Consider the following 21,668-nt stretch of genomic DNA (forward strand, 5'->3'; position numbering starts at 1 on the left):
GAGTTTCAATTTGTTTTTGAGGGAAATTATTTGCTAAATAAATTTAGTTCTTGGAGCTAGATAGGCATTCAGTTAATTTAGTTTTTTTTTTTTTTTTTGTAAGGTTCATTTAGGTTATCTTTGAAATTGTTCAGGTGGACTCATTTCATTTTTAAGTTACTGGTATCTGAGGACCTCCTGGTATTTCTTTAATCTACCCAGTTTCTTTCTAGAGCACTGAGCATACAGTGGGTGCCCAATAAATGTTGTTGACTGTCTTGTGACTCATTGTTTATATTGCTTTCAAGTCTGTTTTTCAACTTTGCTAATTTGTTTTGATGAATTTTTTTATCTCCTCCTTTGATATGCACATTTCTACTGGAGGCTTTCCTTATCCTACTGCTTGTTGATGTTTGACTTTCTTAACTTTGCATAAAATAAACATCCCCATTAGGTATTTAGAAAAGCCCAGAGACAAACTGAAATTGCAGCAACAATTATGGAACAGATGAGAAATTAAATATTTAATTTTTAATTTATATATACATTTTTCTAGTCTGTCTTTGTGTGGTAATTCCTTGAGTGTGTATATATGAAGAAGAATGTATTCACTTAGGGGCACCTGGGTGGCTCAGTCGGTTAAGCGGCTGCCTTCAGCTCAGGTCATGATCCCAGGGTCCTGGGATAGCCCCACATGGGGCTCCCTGCTCAGCGGGGAGCCTGCTTCTCCCTCTCCCTCTGTCTGCTGCTCTGCCTATCTGTGCTGTCTATGTCTCTGTCAAATAAATAAAATCTTTAACAACAACAACAACAAAAGAATGTACTCACTTATATCTGTACATTTTTCTGTATTATACCTCAGTGAAAATATCAAGGGAGATTTAGGCTTTCTTTTGTATGGAATTTCCTTATTTGATAAAAGGAAGCAAAAATACTATGGAAGTTTAGATTTGGAAAAGTTATTACAAAACTTTTTAGACTACTTTTAAGATTTGTTATATTCAGTGATTCTGAGACCTTCCTAAATTTATACAAAATGGATTGACCTAAGTAGCAGCCTTCAGGCAGTGTTTCAGCATTTACAAACTCCTTATGAAGGTATATCCTCAACGCTAATTGAATACCTATTATATGTCAGGCATTATGGTAGACTGGTGGTTCTCAAACTTGGCTGCACTTTAGAATCACTTGGGGAGATTTTAAAATTCCCCCAACCCAATTAAATCAATTTCTGGGAGGGGGACCTTTAGGCCTCAGTGTTTTCTAAAACTTATCAGATGGATTTATCATGTAGCCAAGTTTGAGAACCACTGGGCTAGACAATATGCATTACCCATTTAACCCTCTCAGCAACCCTGTGAGGTGGGATATATTGTCCAGTTTTGTGACTGAAGAAATTGTTTCAGAGAGATTAATGACCAACTAACTAATAAGCGCAGACCCAAGCACAAACCAAGATCTCTGACTTATTTCAAAATCTTGAACTCTATCAGTACCTCTTAGTGATTCATATGTAGGTTCTTTTTCCTTTTTAATTGCAAATATATACTTTTTTCTATCCCCTTGTTCTTTTCTACATGTAATATCTTAATGTTGTCACAGGGAGATTATACTATATGTATCTAGTGAGATATTTTTGTCTTCCCCCTGCCATACCCCCGATACCCACCCCTCCAACCAAAGAAGGTGAAAACCAAATTATGCATTTATGATCTCAAGCATCACGAGTGTGTGTGTGTGTGTGTGTGTGTGTGTGGATAAGACCTTGGCTTAGAAACAGTAAAATTATTGTCCTAGCGCCTTTGATAAAATGTGATATGTTGTGTGGTTTTTAGCTATTTTAGATATATAAACAAAATACAGACTAGAAATAAGGCTTTTGGTATTGAGAATGTTCTTGGATATCACTAAATGTTGAAGAAATTTCTCTGAAATCACCTGGTGATAAGTAGAATGGGAGTGGGGAGTGTGAATTATGTTATTTAGCATTTCATTAGCTGGCTACCATAGTGAATATTAAATGTTTCCTCACTAGAAATAACTTCTGGAAGTTTTATTTCTGCTATTGTAATGGATATCTGATTAAAATAGGAGAAGGGAGCCCCTTCTGTTTCTGGGTATAAGACAACTAAGCCACAAAAGCTTCATTTACTCATGCTGATTTATCCTGGAAGACCTGGTATTACAAAGAGATTCTATTATGTCCCTGAACTCACTTTACACAATTGCGAAGTTCCTAAAAGTAGTAAAAAAAAAAAAAAAAAAAAAAAGAAGAAGACTTGAGAGGGATATAATAAAAAATGAATAAACCGAATGAAAACTATAGTTGAATAGTTCATTCTTTAAGAAATAATTGAGCATACTCTGAAAAAGGTGATATATTCATCAAAAATACAAAAAAATATATTCATGATTTCTGCTTTAAAAATCTGTTCTGGCAGATAAGGTGGGGTACATTGAAAACTATGCTGTAAGACACAAGGCAGCCTGGGGTACTTTATTCCTCTACTGCAATTAGTTATTTGGCTTTCTCTTTATTCTCTCTACCATACTGTTAGTGCTAGAAGGGAAAACTTCTTTGGATTTACCCCACTTCATCTACGTAGTGTGTTAAGTGTGATAGCTCATCATAGCTACTTATTGAACAAAAGGGTCTGTACAAATGTCCTACTATAAATATAAACAAGATACTGAAAGATTTTAAAGTAGAAGGACTTCCATGTGTAAAACAAGAAAGGGTCTTGAAAGACAAGGCATCCAAAGAGCGGTTGATTGCAAAGAGAATGTCCTCTTTGTGCATTGCATGAGCAGTGGGTGCTTTTGAGCATAGTGGGTATGTCAGATTGCCCGATGCCGGAACTGAGGCGGAGGGTTTATTTAGAATCGTACTTCTCTAGATTGTCGGTTAGGGAGGTGAGGCTGCAATCAAGATGTCATCTGGGGCTCAAGTCTCAGCCTAGGTGGGATCAGCTTTCAAGCTCACAGTCATGGCTGTTGGCAGTTTGCAAGTCCTCCTTAACTGTTGGCCAGAGACAAAGGGAAGCTGACAACATGGTAGTGGGCTTCCCTTAGAGTGAGTGAGAGTGTCTAAAACTGACACCACAGTCTTTTGGTAATCTAATCTCAGAAGTGACATTCTTTGCTACATTCTATTCACTGAACATGAGTCACTAAATCTAACCCACATTCAATGAGAGGGGATTACACAAGGAGCCAGGGTTACTGGGGGCCATCTTAGAGGCTCTCTATCACAGTAATATATGTCATTTAACAAAATATGTAAAAAATTATTTAGTATGTAATCGATATATAAAAATATTACTAATAGATATTTAATATTTTGGTACTTAGCCTACAAAATGCAGTGTGTATTTTACACTTACAGCACATCTCCATTCAGATGGTGTATTTTCTTTTTTTTTTTTTAAGATTTTATTTATTTATTTGACAGAGAGAGACACAGCAAGAGAGGGAACACAAGCAGTGGGAGCGGGGGAGGGAGAAGCAAGCTTCCCACATAGAAGGGAGCCTGATGCGGAGCTCCATCCCGGGACCCTGGGATCATGATCGGAGCCGAAGGCAGATGCTTAACGCCTCAGCCACCCAGGTGCCCTCTTTTTTTTTTTTTAAAGATTGTATTTATTTGAGAGAGAGAGAGAGAGATCACAAGCAGCAGGGAGGGGCAGAAGGAAAAGCAGACTCCCCGCTGAGCAAGGAGCCCTACCCGGGACTCCATCCCAGGACCTCGGGATCATGATGGGAAGGCAGACGCCCAACCCATTGAGCCACCCAGGAGCCCCAGATGGTATTATATTTTCATTTGAAGGACTTGATCTGTATTTAGTTATCATAAAATTTATAGTTAAAAAAATAGATCCACACACCTGAGTTCCAAATATACTTAAATGCAACTGAATCAAGTACCTGTTTTGAAGTAGAAATTAAGTTGAACTAAAAGTATAATCCCTCAGTCACACTAGTCATGTTTCAAGGGCTTAATAGCCACATGGCTACCATATTGGGTATCAGAGTTCTGAAGTTTGGCTGCAAAAGGAAGCAGGGAAATAAAATGATACTTGGAAGGAACAGGAAAGTGGAAATTAAGATAATAGAAATCAATGCACTTTGTGTGTGTGTGTGTGTGTGTTCTGGGGAGAAGGAAAAAAATCTAGGGTGATAGAAACCCAGGATATTTGGATTATTTGGATTTGGATTATTGATTAGATTTGAGTGGAGGTGTAGTGAGTACAAAAACCCTGAAGTGATGAATGGCTTGTGGTAGGTACCTTGTATTCTGAGTGTTGAAATGTGAAAGCATTGGGTGTGGGAGACTGAAACCAGAGGCTTTTCAAACTGTTTTTTGAGTTTGTCACTCTGTTCATCATTTTTTCCTAGTGTGTATGCCAAGACAGAGAAAGGCACTTGGAAATGGAACCATTTCCTGTGAACTCAGAGGAGAGAGACCCTTTCCTGACCAGGACCAGAGTGTTCTCAGAATAGAAAGAGCTCCCTGGGCATGGGGCTTCTGTCCAAGCCACTCTTTCAATCAAATGTTATTTGTAAATTATCACAGGAAGTTTCTTTTTCTTCTCCATTTTGGTGACCAATAGTACTACTGTATGCAGGCTAGATGGCATGCAAAAATACTACGTGTGCCCTGCCCTCAGGTCTAAGATATCTGAGCTGCCATTTTCCGGTCTCTAAACATTATGCACGGATCTCTGTTATGTTAGATGTGGAAAGGGACCTGAGATCATCTAGTTTGATACCTGTATTTTGTAAATGAAGGAACGGAGGACCAGAGAAATCATTAAGCTAAGGTGACACAAGTAGCATTTAGGACCCTCCCCTGCTTTTTGATTCCCAGTACATTGTGTCCACAACTCCATCTGGAGAAGTAGCAGTCTCTGTAGGTGTGAGTGGGCATTTGCACATCTAGCATCTGCATTCCTATTTAAGTATCAGGGATTAACCTTGTTAAGGTTATCGAGAGGGTTTGGTACCATGTTCTGTGTGCTTTGGAGCAAGTTTCTTAACCTCTATAAACCCCAGTTAAAGGGCAGTGACCACTGCCTCATGAAATTAAATGTAGCAAAAAAGCTCCTGCACCGTGCTTAGCAGTAGATACTAAGTAACGGCTCACGTTTTTCTTCTCTACCACTTCGCTTTTGCTCATTCATTTTTTGTTGTTATTTTGTATGAATGTTTCAGCTCCCAAAGGGATGATATAGTATAAGAGTTAAGAGCACTGGCTTTAGAATCCAACAACTTGGTTTTAGATCTCCATTCCAGCAGTGATAGTTAAGTTCTTTAAACACGCTGCACGTCAGTTTTCTACATCTGGAACATGACAATGGGCACACTTACCGTATACAGGGCTGTGAGGATGAGTTAGTAGGGCAGTTTCCACCACCAAGTCAGCACTCAAGTGTTCTGTTGTTGATGATGTGGTAATAAAATAGGATGAAGCTATTTTATTTTTCTTTTGTGTCCGTTGGAGGCATTTTGGGGACATGAAAGCACTAGCATTTAATAAGTGCTGACTCTGATGTGAAGAATACCTTTGCCTCTTTATTTGGTACATTATGGCAGACGTATCCGAGAGAGGAGTTCCATTAAGTTATTCTTCCCTCATATTAATCACGGTCCTCACTGGTCATGTTAAGCTATAGCTATAAACATCTGAGTTCTGACCCACAGCAAGTTACTGGGCAAAATGGAGGAGATTTCTTTCCAATCTAGAATTCAGTCTGTTCCAATTTAATCCTGTCCTCCCACCCCCTCCAATAGGCAGGAGATTTAAAGTCTTCCTGAGGATTGAATACTTTTACCCATGTTGGTCTCTTTGAACTTCTTATATCTCGGACTGGTCACAAAATAGTTGATTCTCAGCAATCCACCAAGCTGTCATTCTCCTATGAACTCATGGAACTGATATAACCCTCCCTCTTCTCTTTTCTTCCCTCAATTAAATGATAAAAACTTATAGACCACCCTGTCTTGCTACACTTAACATTCTAGGTGTTAGCAGAGAATGAGAAAGGCCAGGTCCCAGCTGTCATGGAATTTTCATTCTAGAGGCTACATCAAATAATACACAAGTGAATACATGAATGAACAGGATGATATCAGATAGTGATAAATGTGATGAGTACAAAACAGTTACGTGACAAATAGGGACAGGTGGGTGGAGATCGGCATTGGCTTGTCTTTTGTGTGGTCAGAGAATACCTCTATCAGGGGAAGCATTTGATCTGCAGTCTGAATGAGGTCAGGGAGCAGGCAATTTGAAGTTCTATGGTTAAGAGCACTTTGGATAGAGGGAGCAGCCATGTGAATCCTCAGAGAGGAAGGGTTTGGTCTATTTTGGGAAGGAAAGGATGCCAGTGTGAATTACACGCAGAGTTGAAACAGAGTAATCTGAGGGGAGCTGTGTGAATTACACATGGAGTTGAAACAGAGTAATCTGAGGGGAGCTCCGAGGTTTGCAGAGGCTAGGTCAGTGCTTTTGGAGACTCCCATGCATCAGAATCACTTGGGAGTTGTCAAATGCAAGTTGTAGGGTTCTACCACCAGTGTTTCTGTTTATGTGGGTCTGAGGCAGGGCCTGAATTTCTAACAAGGTGCCTGGCGCCACTGCTTCTGCTCTGAAATCATACCTTGACAGCCACCAAGATGGCTCATCTAGGGCCTTGGAAGCCAAGGATAAGAATTTGGGTTTTATTCTCAGTGCATTTGGAGGCTGGTGAAGGATCATAGGTGGGAGGTGATCAGATTTACATATTTAAACAATCACTCCTGACTACTGCAGAGAGTAGATTTTAAGGCACAAGAGGAAAAACAGGAGAGACCGGTCAGGAGGCTATTGCAACTGTCCAAACAAGAGATGATGCTTTAATTGCCAGGGTGGTAACAGAGAAGCTGGTGACAAGTACACAGATTCAGGGTGTGTTTTAGAGTTAAGAGTCCACAGGACTTGATAGTGGCTTGGAAATAGATGATAGTGACAGAGAGGAATCAAAATATACCTAGGACTTTTGCTTGAGTTAATGGGATGTTTAGTGTAGTGCCATTTACAGGCATGGGGAAGAGTGGGGGAGGTTTGGATGAGAATGAGGATGAGGGGTGGAGAGGAGAATCAAGAGTATGGGTTATGAGATACATATTGAACATCCAAATGGAGATGACCATGAAACTATTGGGCATATAGATCAGAGTTCAATAAACAGGTCAGGATTGGGAAAATGAATTGGAGAGAGTTCTCAACTTAAAAAACGATAAAGCCTTGGAGTTTGATGAAATCCTCTGGAGGTGAGAGTTGTAGAAAGAGAAAAGGGCAGGGAAGGAGCCTGGGCAGGGAGATGAGGGCACTGTGATTGAGGAGTGACAGTGAAGAAGGAAGAACATAGTGGATTGTGTTGTTACACGAAGAAGCTGAGGGAAAAGAATTCCAAGCACAGTTGCTACACAGCTATGAAGTGTGTCCTTATTGGAATTTAAGAACTTACTCATGTGTAACTGCGATGACTCAGGTAATTGTCTATTAGGTTTGGACACACATAGGTGATTAGTGACCTTGACAAGAGAAATGTCTATTAAGAGTCATACACTTTTTGGGGTCTCCCTTTGTTGCCTTTCATTTATTGCTTATCTTTTAAAGCCACTTTGCTGTATTCACTCTACTTCATATAAGCTCATCAAGAAAGGGACCTTTTGTTGTTCTTAATTGCATTCCCTCAAGCATGCAGCACAATGTTATGCCCACCATTGGAACAGATTTTTATTGAATACAATCTTCTCTTATTTCATTGAACACAGCAAGAGACACTAAGAAATTGCTTTGAGGAATTGGTCTGCAATTTATAGCTGAAATGCGTGGTTTAGGGGCCACCAGACATGGCCAGTTATTTTGAAGGGCTGCCTCACCAACACTTACCGTCATCATACATCTTTTTTGGGAGCCCTGTATACTGAGATAGGGTGGCTGTTCAATTTCTTTTTGGTCATTAGAATGTAGTATGTAAAAAGCCTATTGTTTTAAGACTTATTATTCCACTTTTACATTTTTGTCTTTAATATTGAAGCTGTATTTTGTATAGTACTTCCCTGAGTGAATCTATAGGAGTACTCTATAAATATAGCAAACACATGAGATCCCAGTGAACTTGAGTAGCTTCTTACGGATGTATGTGTATCTCATAGATAATTTAAAGCTTCTTTTCGTTCAAACTAAGAGGTATTTGAGTAGATTTCTATTGTTTTGCTGAGCTCATTTATTGCTTCTTTTCATTTAGTTTAAGGATATTCATATTGACAGAGATGGAATAATGTTTACAATGGGCACATGAGGGACGCCTGGGTGGCTCAGTTGGTTGAGCAGCTGACTCTTGGTTTAGGCTCAGGTCTGTGATCTCAGGATTAGAGACTGATACGGGGCTCCACAGTGGGAATGGAGCCTGCTTAAGATTCTCTCTTTCTCCCTCCCTCTCTACCCCTACCCGACTCCGTGTGTGTGTGTGTGTGTGTGTTAAATAAATGAATCTTTAAAAAAAAAAAATGGGCATATGATTTTGAAGTGCTTTATAAATCAAGTGATAAAAAAACCAATCAGTAGTAATAGGATACCGATTGAATTCTGTGTTAAAATTATGTTTTGATATTTTAAAAATGTTATTGCTTAGTGTGAAATTGTACCTTAATTTTCATTATGAAAATTGAATATAATATTGAGATAATTTTAAGGAATAAGGCAATATTTTTTGGGGGGGGTGGATATATATGTTTATTACCTTGATTATGGTGATGGCAACACAAGTGTATGCAAATATACAAACTTATCAGATTGCATACATTAATAATGTGCAGTTTTTTTGTATACCAATTATACCTCTAGCTGAGGGGGGAAAACAATTATGTGCTTTAAACAGAAACATGCATTCATACGGAAATCAATTGTAAATGAGAGTACAGATGTAAATACTACTACTCAATTCACCATATTCATTTTGTGATGTTATGTCTTGTTATCTTTAAGCCTTGATTAATGAATTTTTATCCAGACTTAGAGGAGTTTTCTGTATCTTTTTAGTATAACTTCCCCTGCACCACCCTTGTGTGAAATTCGCTATTGTTTTCTGTTATGGGTAGCAGGCTCTATAGTGTGAAAACTGATAGTCAACCCAGGCCACTGGTGAAGAAGAGCTTATGTGAAAATCCCCTGGGTAGGAAAACTGGCTCAAACGTTCCTATTTAAAAGGGATGGGATGGGGTGGGGGTGGGGGGGTTGCCTGAGTGGCTCAGGTGGGTAAGCATCTGCCTTGGGCTCAGGTCATGATTTCAGGCTCAGGGTGGATTCTCGTGGATGGAGCCCAGTGTCCAGCTACTCCTTCAGCAGGGAGTCTACTTCTTCTCCATGGGCACCTCCCCCCGCCCCCCCCCCACCCCCCCCCCCCCCCCGCCCTGCTCCTGCTCTCTTTCTCTCAAATAAATAAAGTCTTAAAAAAATAAAAGGGATGGGGGCACGTCAATGACATTTACTGTGATTTTAAAATATTAATGAAAACCAGTATTCTTAAGCAGTCAATTATAATTGTTATTGCATGTTGATGTCTTTTTTTTTTTTTTTTTGGTATTACCAGAATTTCCTACACCTGGATTAGGTTATGAATTTTGATTGTTTTCACTATACCTTTGGCTTTGGGTGACATTTAATTTTGTTATTGCTTCAAAGCATCTCAATCAAAAAATTAAGAACATTGGAAGAGATGTGAGTAGGTAAAAGGTATTTTAAAATTTTTGCTGGTGAGTAAAAGGCTGTTAAAGTCTAAAAGCTTCTCAGGATTCAGACCAAATCCAGGCCTCGACCCAGTATTCTTCTCGCTAGACTACATTGTGTAGTAAGCAAACTTTAATTTGCAGACACATTCCCAAATTTAATGTAAATGGATCACAATAAAGAACCAACATATAAGTGACCCTACAGGTTCTGCCTGCCTAAAGTCTACTTTTCTTTCAAGAACTGAGTCACATATCTCTTCTCTATGAAGTATACCTTTCCACCCCCACAAAGCTAGTTTCAGCATGCTCTCATTGCTATGAATTTTTAAGGTCACTCATCTATTTTATGACACTTTTTAATTTTTCCTTTGAATTCATTATTTAATTATTTAGACATTGCATCTACCCCAGTTGAATTTCTGGTTCACTGTAGGAAGGTCTTGGTCTGATGACCAATATGCTTTCCAATTATTATGGCCAAACGTGACAAATACTTTATTATTTGAATAATAGGGAACACCAAGATTTTTTTTTTAAAGATTTTATTTATTTGAGAGAGAGAATGAGATAGCATGAGAGGGGGGAGGGTCAGAGAGAGAGGCAGACTCCCTGCTGAGCAGGGAGCCGGACGTGGGACTCGATCCCAGGACTCCAGGATCATGACCTGAGCCGAAGGCAGTCGCTTAACCAACTGAGCCACCCAGGCGCCCCAAGATTTTTTTTTTTTTAAGATTTTATTTATTTATTTGACAGAGAGAGACATAGCGAGAGAGGGAACACAAGCAGGGGGAGTGGGAGAGGGAGAAGCAGGCTTCCCGTTGAGCAGGGAGCCCAAAGACATGGGGCTCGATCCCAGGACCCTGGGATCATGACCTGAGCTGAAGGCAGACACTTAACTGACTGAGCCACCCAGGCGCCCCCAAGATGTTCTTAATAGAAGTTCTGTGTAACTACTATTTTAACTAGTGCTTTGTTCTGCTCTCCCTTTATAAGTAGGCTTATCTTTAGTAATTGAAGATGAGTTTTCATCACAGACTCAAAGTACTTTAAGAAATAAGAGTCACACATAGAACGTTAAAACTGTTAATCAGAGTTCATTGTGGTGTGCAGTAGAGAGGAAAGACATCCCAAGGAATTTGACTCACTCCGGACCTTGAAGGATAAAGAATATATGTAAAGGTGGAGAGGATGGGGAGGGCTTTCAAATGGAGACCGGGATGGGCCACATTTGGAGATGATAAAGTGCCTGAGTGATAAAAGCCAGCCCTGGGCAGAGGATGGCGGCAGTGGGAGGTACCTATCAGACGGCAGTACTGCCACTCTCTGAAGCCAAGTCCGCTGTGAACAGAGTTGTCCCAGCTGCTTTACCTCCCTGCCTGTGGCAGTTGGGCTTCTCTTCAGCCTTCCCGATGAAACCCTTAAAGCCCTCAGTTTCCCAGTTATTTCTTGCTAATAAATCCCGTGTGTATTTTTTAGTACTCATCATCTAAAAAATAAAATACAGTCAGTGTCTAAAAACCCAAAAGATGATTCTGATGTAAAAACTCATTCTCTTCCTTGGTGGGGCAACTTTTTCTTCCCAGTTATATGCATTTAGGTACCTCTTCTTTGGTGCGGAATAATCACTGATGTAAACATTCATTCATTCAATAAATGAGTGTCTGCTGTGTGGCAGGCATTGTTCCAGAAATTCTATGCATTTGCAAATATGTGTGACACAGGGCAGTCCCTACTGTCATGTAATTAATTACTCTTTAATGGAAGAAGACGTGATAAACAACTATGTTACTGGCTGATAAGCCCTAAGGCAAAAAGTAAAACAAATAGAGGTACTATCTTAAAGTTAGGAGCAGACCCTGTGAGGATCTTGAGTCAGGAATGTTACAGGAGTAAAAATAATGGAGGTGAGGATTATCCTAGGTGTATTCAAGGAAAGGGCAAGAGACACAGTAGTGGAGGGCCATGAGCCCAGGGAGAGAGGAAATTGGAGAGACCAGAGGTAAGAGAGGACAAATTATAGGACTCCAGGTCTTATTCTGGGTGAAGTCAGAAGTCATTGGAGGGAATGAGAGGGAGTGTGGTGATCTGACTTAGGATTTCAGAGGATCCCTCTGGCAGCTTTGTTGAGAATAGAATGTAAAGTGGCAATGCTGGGAGCTGGGAGACCGCTTAGCAGCTTGAACAGAGGTGTTTGTTGATGGATTGGATTGCCAGCTCTCTGTGTTAGGGGATTTTTTTTGGCTTGAGCAACTGGAAGAATTGTGATTTACAGAGATGGGAAGACTTGGAGAGAAAAGGATTTAGTTTGGAGGAGCTGGGAAGAGGACTCGGAAGTTAAATTAAGTTGGAGATTCCAGTTAGTCATATGACTCCAGATGTCAAGTAGGCGTTGGATTTACAAATCTGGATTTGAAGGGAGAGATCCAAGGTGAATATTTGGCATTTAAAATTTTCTTCATACAGATTTTGCAAAATGCTTGTTACATATATTCACAATTTTTAAGATTCATTTTTGTTGCTGTTGTAAAATAAGTTTTTTTTATTATACTTTCTGACTAGTTTTGCATTTGTTTATATAGGCCATTGACTTTAGTGTGTTTATATACCAAGCTGCTTTATTGAATTCTCTTATTTATCAAAGTTTTAAAAAATTGATTTCACTGATTTCCCACCTCCTTTGACTTTTCTGTGGATTTTTACCAAACTGTTCAGTTCTGTGAAGTACCAGTTTCTTTCATGGCTCCATTTGATGTCCTGTGCCTGAAATATCAATTATTTCTTGTTTTATTTCCTGTGAGTTTCTATTCATTTCCCTAAACTCAACTCATGTTTCCCATCTGTAAGACATTTCTGGGTTCCTAGGAAAGTTTCTCTTTCCATGAGCTTCTCTTTCCATCACCTGTGTACCTACATTGGAGCAATCATCAAACTTTATCATGATTTTGTATCTATCTATTAGTCCGTTGGAGGTTTGAACTCTTTTGGGGTAGGAACTGGGTCTTACCATTTTTCATCCCTAGTATTTAGCTGAATCTGCTACATAATTGTCTGTTACAGGGTAATTGTATGTTGAATACATGAGTAGTTAATTTCTACATATTAAAAACATTTTGAAATTGGATAAAGTTTTTCTTTATATAGATTTTATAAATGTGTTAAATTTATTGTAACTTTTAAAAAATTCATTTTTGTCACTAGTGTAAAAGAAGTATTTTCTCAAGTGCATTATATCTCTGCAATTATACTTGTAAAAATTGAAGGCCTGTTATTTTAGAAAATTAATGTACAGTGTAGGAAACTTGTTTCTGCTTTTCGTGCTGTCAAGTGCATAAAGGTGCTTGGATTTATGAGACCTTAAATTTTGAAAATACTAAATGGGTGGATGTTACATATTTATTATAAAGAAGCTCTTTTATCTTGTTTGGTTTTTACTTTGTGTAAGAAATGGGGAGAGGGAGGAATTAAACTTTATATTTTTCTGGAAAGCGGTAGTAGTTATTCTTTGAAAAGCAATTAGCTTTTCATAAAGGCAACATTTTCAAAAGCTTTAATTTGCATTACTTAAAAATAGGTATATGTCATTACTAGTAGTTACTTTATATTTATTTTTATGTTTTATTTTTTCAACCCATCAAGTCATTGAATTGGCCCATGTGAATTTTTTCAGGATGTCTAGTACCTGTTTCTGTTATAAATAGGTTAAGAGGTAGTCCTAGTGACACTGTAACATTTATTAGAGTAATTATTGATAAAAATTTTTTCACTGAAGCAGAAATATATTTTATCAAATAACCAATCACAGTTCATTGTTCATTGCTAAGTGCAATGGAAAATATAGCATGCTTCTTTCTTGCAGGGAATTATAAATATGGGCAGAGAGAGGAAGCTGGTACCCAGGAAAAAAATGGAAAAGATGTTAAATTTATGGAATCTGTTGTATATGCTATATAGGGAGAGACTCTATGTTGAGGGGTGAGGGGAGGGTAGTTTCAGCTAGACCTCAAAGAGTAGGTAGGGGTTATCTGGATAGAGAGGCAGAACACAATAGATTGGAAACAAATAGAATGAAAGGCACATAGGTAAGAGCTGTTATAAGGTGTAAGAATGAGATGCTGATCTCCATCCTGACACAGTAAGGATTTTTATAGTTTATCTCATCAAAGAAAATGTTACACTCTTGCTTTACTATAATAAAACCACATTAATTGAACTTAATGGAGGTGAATATCAGATCTGTTTATTATCATGTTTCTTTTTATTACCAAATGATGTAGTCATATTGTTGAAAACAAAAGAAAATGCCAATTAAAGAAGGCAAAAAAAAAAAAAAATCCTTAATTCCAACATCTCTAATACACAGTAAACATTTTGGTGCACTTTTTTTCCTAGATGTGAAAAACATGGACACACACATTGTGTTTTTATTAAGTTAGATCATATTAGAAAGTTATTTTAAAAATCGATAGATTTTATTTTCTGTGTTTTGTTTTTATTTAAGGAGAAAACCAAAAGCCAAGGCACCACGTCCTCCAGCTGAGACCAGATATGTTGATGCCTCTTCAGTTGATGATCCTGTAGAATCCTCTGCTTGCATCATGGAACAGAAAGAAAACATGATAGATAAAGACATTGAACTCTCAGTGGTGCTACCTGGGGATATTATCAAATCGACTACTGTTCATGGCAGGTACAATGCAGTAAATGAAAGAGCAGGAGTTCCTTTTCTTCTTCTGTCATTGATACCCTCTGTTATATATGTACTTCTTGATTTCTTCTTTGACAAAATACTTCATTCATCACTCAGGTATCTATTCAATATGCTAAAAGGTGATAACTTGTTTCTAATAATATTTTAGCACCAATGCTATGAATTCCACAATCCCAGTCAAGTGACTCTTGAAATTTAGAACGATTTTTTTCTTTTGCTACTTATTTAGTAAGTTTTCTTAAAAAAAAAAAAAAAGTCTTTCCCAGATGAACAGTCATTGGTTATATTAATTTTGTTCAGTCCAACTTAGAAAGCCAACCAGACCTATAAGAAAATTCTTTCCCTTCCTCTTCAAATTATTCCTTCTTTTTTTAAGCTGCATCTCTGAAATTTGATTTTGCAGAAGTTGCTAAGTACTCTTAAAATGTCATACTCTTCTTATATATCAAAAGAGATAAATCTACCTGTAAAACTGGTAGGATTTTTTATTTCTTTGAATGATTTCATTAATGTACTAAAAATGTGGATAAGTTTAATAGAAATGTAAAATTAAACTTTAACCTAGCAAGAAGTGAAAATGTGATTTGGGGGCGCCTGGGTGGCTCAGTCATTAAGCGTCTGCCTTCGGCTCAGGTCATGATCCTGGGGTCCCGGGATCGAGTCCCACATCGGGCTCCCTGCTCGGCAGGAGGCCTGCTTCTCCCTCTCCCACTCCCCCTGCTTGTGTTCCTGCTCTCGCTGTCTCTCTCTGTCAAATAAATAAAATCTTTAAAAAAAAAAATGTGATTTGGGAGACTGATATTTTTAATAACTGCATAAAAATTGGAAAAATGGAATAAAGCCAAGTGTAATTTTCCATTTCATTTTGAAGTGGAAAGTTACATGAGTTGTATGCTTGGTCTTGTTCCACCTTTCACCTTCAACTGCCCGTTTGTTATCAGGAGTCCTGTTTTAGAAATCTAAGCTGATTTGACCTTTGTATATATAGAGAGAATGTGTGTGTGTGAGTGTGTGTAGAACAAAAGAATAAGTAAGCAACATATTGGGTGTTGCATTCTTACAGTGTGGTTTTATCTAGAAGAAACTCATTCAAGATAACCTTAATCTTAAGATTTACCATCAAGTTTAGGTGTAACTTCACAAATTATTGAAAGTATGTGAAAATAGAAAGGTTCAGCATTAACAAACAATACATAGTATTGTGTATTAAATTCTCATTAAATTTAAGTAAGTTGCATTTTGCCGTTTATTTTGTATGAAGAGTGGTTTTGGAGATCATGCATTGAATTGTATTGAGGAGGTTGAGAAATCTGTGATTGTCCTTGGTGGGCTTCCAGCTCAGAGGCAGGTAATCACCTGGGTTGTGCTTCGTTTAGGTAAGGAAGGCATCTTGTGAGTTCGAGACTCTGGCTGTCATCTTCAGTCCTTGAAATAATATTACCCTGGTTTAAAAATAATAATGATAATGGATGTGACTAGGGGTAATAAAGGCAGTTCCTCTTATTTCCTCTGAAGTCAAAGTCCTTTTTAAAAAAGTCAGTATTTTTCCTAGTTCTTTACTGATGCTGAGAGGTAACAATGGTTTCCTCACCAGTATTCCTCAGACTTTCTTCTTAGGTAGAATTTTCCTTCCCTCCTCCCCTTTGAATATCTTAAGCTTCAGCCGCAGGATTCTTTTGTTCTAGAGTCTACTTTTCCACGTCCACACCTTTTTGAAAATGTTTCCATCTGGAGTACCTTACCACCCACATTTTCTCCAGTTAGTTTATGTAGCTCAAGTGAGATTTTTATTTATAAAGGCTTCCTAATCTTCCCAGAATGAACTGTTACCCCCAACTCCAAACTCTCTTGACATTTTATACCACTGAGTTAATCATATGTTGTTTTGTGCTATAATTAATATGCATGTCTTGTCTTCTTAAGTAAACCACAAGATCCATGGGGGCATCATTATTTCATAGTGCTAAGCACAGTTTCTTGCAATATAATAGGCATTTAATAAATACATTAAAATGAATATTGTCTCCCTAAACTCTTTTTTTTTTTTAAGTTTTTATTTTTTTATTTGACAGAGAGAGACAGCGAGAGAGGAAACACAAGCAGGGGGAGTGGGAGAGGGAGAAGCAGGCTTCCCGCCAAGCAGGGAGCCCAATGTGGAGCTCAATCCCAGGATCCTGGGACCGTGACCTGAGCCCAAGGCAGACCCTTAACGACTGAGCCACCCAGGCGCCCCTCCCTAAACTCTTATGTAGTTGGAGGTAACAACTTAAATGGTATGTTCTGAAGAGACATTTGTTTGGATAGTCTCTGGTTCCTTTCCTAGGATCTTTTAAATAAAGACAATTTTTCCACGTAGACAGCAAGGAAGTTATGTCCCAAATTCTGATTGCTTTTTAAAATTTGTTGAGGGCCGAAAAATTTTCCTGAGAGCAGAATTTGTTTCATATTGGTGTTTTCACTGGGGGGTTTGATTCAGGGACTTGTTCTTAATAGTTTATCATTCAGGAATGACTTAAGTTGTAGACGCAGTGACTCATTTTTTAATATTAAGTGTTTATGATTAAAAGTGGTTGTATGATTCGGGATTTCTTAGGAGTGATTATAAATATTTTAAGCTGCAATTTGGGATATCTTAAGAGTATAATTTGGAGTGGAGCGCCTGGGTGGCTCAGTCAGTTAAGCGTCTGCCTTCGGCTCAGGTCACGATCCCAGGGTCCTGAGATTGAGCCCCACGTCAGGCTCCCTGCTCAGCGGGGAGTCTGCTTCTTCCTCTCCTTCTGTCCCTCTCCCTGCTCATGCCTGCTCTCACTCTAGCTCTCTTTGTCTCTCTCAAATAAATAAAACCTTTAAAAAAAAGTATATTTTGGAGTATCTTGAATGTTGTAGCTATGGTAGGGCCATGCTTAAAAAACAAAGCAGTGTTTATAACAACAAACTGTGTAAAATACAAATGTTAGCTACCGAAAGTGAAAACCCATGACATGGATAACTTAAATTTCTTCTTGGCTTTGTTACTATAAATGGAATAGGGAAAGTTTCAACAAAATAGTACAAGAATTTGGTGGAGATTAAGGAAGAGTAATTTTAAATAAGTTTATATATGTAATGTTTTCTTAGATAAATCAGAGTTCCATATTGTCACTGTGAACGGTCTTTAATAGAATTTTTTGGGACCATCTTTTCTTAATTTGTCTAAATATTGTGTATTATATTTATTTTGATAGTATTATTTATATGCATTTCCTTTGAAGAATAATATTAGTATTAGACTGGAATAAATATTTAGAAAACTTGTCATATGCTTCATTTAACTTTTCAGATATATATATATTAATTATATAAATATATATATATAAATATATATATTTTTTCCCCCAAAATGTCTTCTTGGGGAAGATTTTTAGAAAGTTTCCCTCTGTCTTCTTATACAACTAATGCAGAGATATGCTCAGAATGTTCCATTTGGAGGAATGTGAACGCATAACATTATCTTCAGGAGAATGCCCTTATTTGTACATTGATTTTTCACCAAAGAGCTTATTCAGATTAGGGAACACAATAAGGTCAGAGGTGGTAATAGACTTTATGCTCAGGGGGAAACTAAAAACTTGTCCTGAATTAGGTCGATAACCTTGCTCTGACTTACCAATCTTTTGGTACTAGAGCTTAATGATAATGCTTCTTTAAGGACCAAAAGTCACCCTTTGTCTGCCATCTTGCCTTTGCAATCCTTTGCTTACACTGAGGGTAGCTACAGTGCCAGCCTGCAAACCCTGGGCATTTCTGTGTTCCTGTCATGGATGATTGGATTGAAGGGAAATGGAATTAAAATATTTACTGTAGTGTGTGTGTGTCTGTGTGTGTAGCATATATATATATATATAATGTGTGTGTATATATATGTGTGCATATATGCATATAAACACATAAACATATATCTGTGTGTGTGTGCGCATGTGCACGTGTGCTGGCAGAGTAAACAGCCTTTTTCACCAGGCAGAACTGCTCTGTGCTTTGCTAAAAGTAAGCATTAAAGGATACTGCTGTTAGAGATAAGCTGTCTAGGGGTTGCGCTCCTCCAGAAATGCTGCACTATGCAACAGCATAAGTAATGGTGTCTACAGGTACTTGGCAAAGTGAATTTTTAATGAAAATGAGCTTATGGGCTAAACTGTTATAGACACTACAGAGAATAAGGAAATATGTGGGTATGTTTGCCTATCATTCTGGATCCTTACCTTAGAGTCAGGTGTCTGTCCAGTATGCAATTAATCCTCACTAAATAAGTGTTCCTTTCTCCTTTGTTCTCTTTGGGACACTTTAAAAATAGTTTTCATTTGGGAGATTTAGTAAAAGATTGACATTAATCCCCTTTTTTTTAGCCAGTGGAGAGAGCATTGTAGAGTTCACACTCTCTCTCCTACAACAGGGAGGAATGGAATCAACACCATTTATAATAGACAAAGATACATTTTTCTTTTATGCTTCTACCATAAGTAGAAATTTGTTTTGATTTGAGCAAATCTGAGAATGAAATGAATGAAAACACAAATAAAGAAAGCATAGAACTTGAAGTTAGAAATCCTGGGCCCTATAGTTGATTCCGTAACTTGCTGTGTGACCTCAGGCAAGTCATCTCACCTTTCTTGCCTTTGCCTATAAAATGACCCAGAGGCACGATACACATGATTTGTGACCTGATTTACCTGTCCCAACAGCACCGGGTTATAGCAGAGTTAAGAGTAAGCCCAGTTTTGACTGGCACTGGGTGGGTCGGATAACTAGCTCAGAAATGGTTTACGTGGATTACAGTGCCACCTATTGGAAAAAGTAGACTATGAAAATTGACAATACTGGATCAACGTGGGTCAGTTTTGTTTAAAAATAAAATCAATAACACAACAGTATGGATCTCAGAAGAGTTTCACAATTTCATATTATACTTACATTTATCGAAAAGTGACAAATAATGACACGTGTAGTAAATATATAATAGGTGAATAGACTTCAAGAACACACTGCTGAAAATCCATTCCATGGCACAAATCATGTTGAACTCCCTAAGAATTCTTAAATTTTGGTTTAGGTACTGATTCAGTTGTAGCTGCTTAAAATAACAGTTAGAAATTTAACTGTTAAAGTATTTTAGTATACCAGAGCTGCTTGAGTTTTTATTGGTGAGACTGAAGAATCCTGTAATCTGGGCTGCAATTCTGCCCTCCATAGCCCTGAGCCAGGGAGCACATAAGCCTCTGTGGGCTGATTGCTCTCCTGGTTGGTTGGGAAAAGGTGACAGAATACTCACAGATGTCCTCTGAGTGTCATTCCTAGGTGGACTACCCTCTTCTCCTTTCTTTCCTGGTATCCCCACCTTATAACAATGATCCTTGTTAATTTTCTTTTTAATTTTTTATAATTACAAATGCAATACTTGGACACTATTATATACAGTAGGAAAATGCAGATAAGCTAAAAAAGTTAAAACACCATGTCATTATTAAACAGGCAGCTTACAACTATTAACATTGTGGTATATAACCTTTTATTCATACACACATGCACAGACACACACAAATGTATATGTACACACATACCTATATAGTCACTTTTTTTACCGATATCATGTTGCACATGCTATCTTGTTAACCTATCCTTTTTTCAGTTAATGATTTCTAACTTTTGTGTCAATACAATTTTATCTTATCCTTTGTCCATATTTGAATTGTCCCAATTGCAGTGAGATATATTTATAGTACTCTTTTTTTTTTTAATAAGGGGTGTGTATGTGTGTTTAATAGGTATGTTATTAAATCACGGTTTTTGCAAAGGTAATTATTTATGACTGTGAATGTAGTATCCAAGATAAATGACCGAGTAGATTTAGCCTAAAGTGGTGAATTTCATTTTTTTTTTTACTTTTAGAAATACCTATTTTTAGCATTTGATGTAAGAACTTTTGTCAGTTTAATACTGATCTAATCTATTATTGTCTTCAAATCTTAATTCTGTTACTTTCTTCAAAGTGTTTCCTATAGCATAATTCAGTAAGCATTCTCAATTTTGAGGTTAGGTTTATTTGTTTTATGTACCTGATCCCCTTCATTTCATGCACATAGGAATAGTTAGAGAGCATTAGTTCATTTGTGAACTCATTACTGAACTAGGTTGGTTAGCATGCGATAAATAAATGTCAGCCCTGCAGGGAGTGTTCTAAAAGTTCCCATACTATCATTGGTAAGTCTAATTGGGTTGTTGGTATACATTTGTAAGGGGCAGTGAGAACTAATTCAACTCAACTCAGTTTTGAGGATGCATTGAAAATGGTATAATGCTTTACTGGTTACTAAGGCGGATTTAAAGAATCATAATAAGGAAGAATCTTATTCATAGAATTCAGCCCCTATCAGATACTTGAAATCTATCTATTCATAATAAGTCCTTATCATCATGCATCCTCATTTTCCTGTGACAGTCCCTGTTTATACCTATTATCCCAGGTTAATTACAAATAGTGCCCCCCTTTCACTCTCAGGTGTCCCAGATTGGATGATAAATTATATAGCCACCCTATTGGTAAGTGGCTTTGTTTAAACACTTCCAGGGGTTGGAAATTCGCTGAGGCAGTTATTAGACATCTTGCTGATCTGAGAGCTCTTTGGTAAACCATGACCTTCATTTTTGATATCCAGTTGGATCTTTGAAACACAAAAACGGACATCTTGCCTTATCTAGCAGGTAGCAAATCTAGGGCAAGATTACCCCTAATAGGTGTCATGAATGCAGAAAGAGTCACCCTAGGATTTAGGGGGTGATTTAGTGATGTCATCATTCTTTGAAGTAAAACTGTAGCAGATAGCAGTTAGCCTGTTACAAACCATCCACTCCATCCTGAATCCTGATTTATGGTATTATGAGGCTAAAATATAGCTCTGTCAGGACTCAGGAAATTCTAATTTTGACTGCATCTTAATTGTGTATATGTTCTTCATTATCTGGTCATGTAACTTCTCTAACCTCAACTTTTTTTCATTCGTAAAGTGGGAGTAGCTTTTGTGGTGGTTGTGAGCTCAAATGAGGTAATAGATATGAAATTCATATGAGGAATTGTCATTTATTTCTAAAGGGAGTAGGAAATTTCATAGGGATTTCTCCATTTCAAAGGAGAGTTTTTAGAGTCTTAAAAAAAATATCTGCCCTCCAGGAA

The 21,668-nt window shown here is 37.7% G+C and overlaps 1 protein-coding gene across 5 annotated transcripts in view; it reads left to right on the forward strand.

The window, feature by feature from the left end:
- Positions 1 to 21,668, forward strand: part of COBLL1 (cordon-bleu WH2 repeat protein like 1) — a 165,479-nt gene that overhangs the window by 89,546 nt on the left and 54,265 nt on the right. For all 5 annotated transcript variants that reach the window (XM_035007869.1, XM_035007871.1, XM_035007873.1 and 2 more), the window contains one exon: positions 14,255 to 14,443. In XM_035007869.1, the coding sequence (XP_034863760.1) occupies positions 14,255 to 14,443 (189 nt within the window). The remainder of the gene's footprint in view (positions 1 to 14,254; positions 14,444 to 21,668) is intronic.

This window comes from Mirounga leonina, unplaced genomic scaffold, assembly GCF_011800145.1.
Source record: "Mirounga leonina isolate KUSES-001 unplaced genomic scaffold, KU_Mleo_1.0 Mir_151, whole genome shotgun sequence".
In the NCBI taxonomy this organism is placed as follows: Eukaryota; Metazoa; Chordata; class Mammalia; order Carnivora; family Phocidae; genus Mirounga; species Mirounga leonina.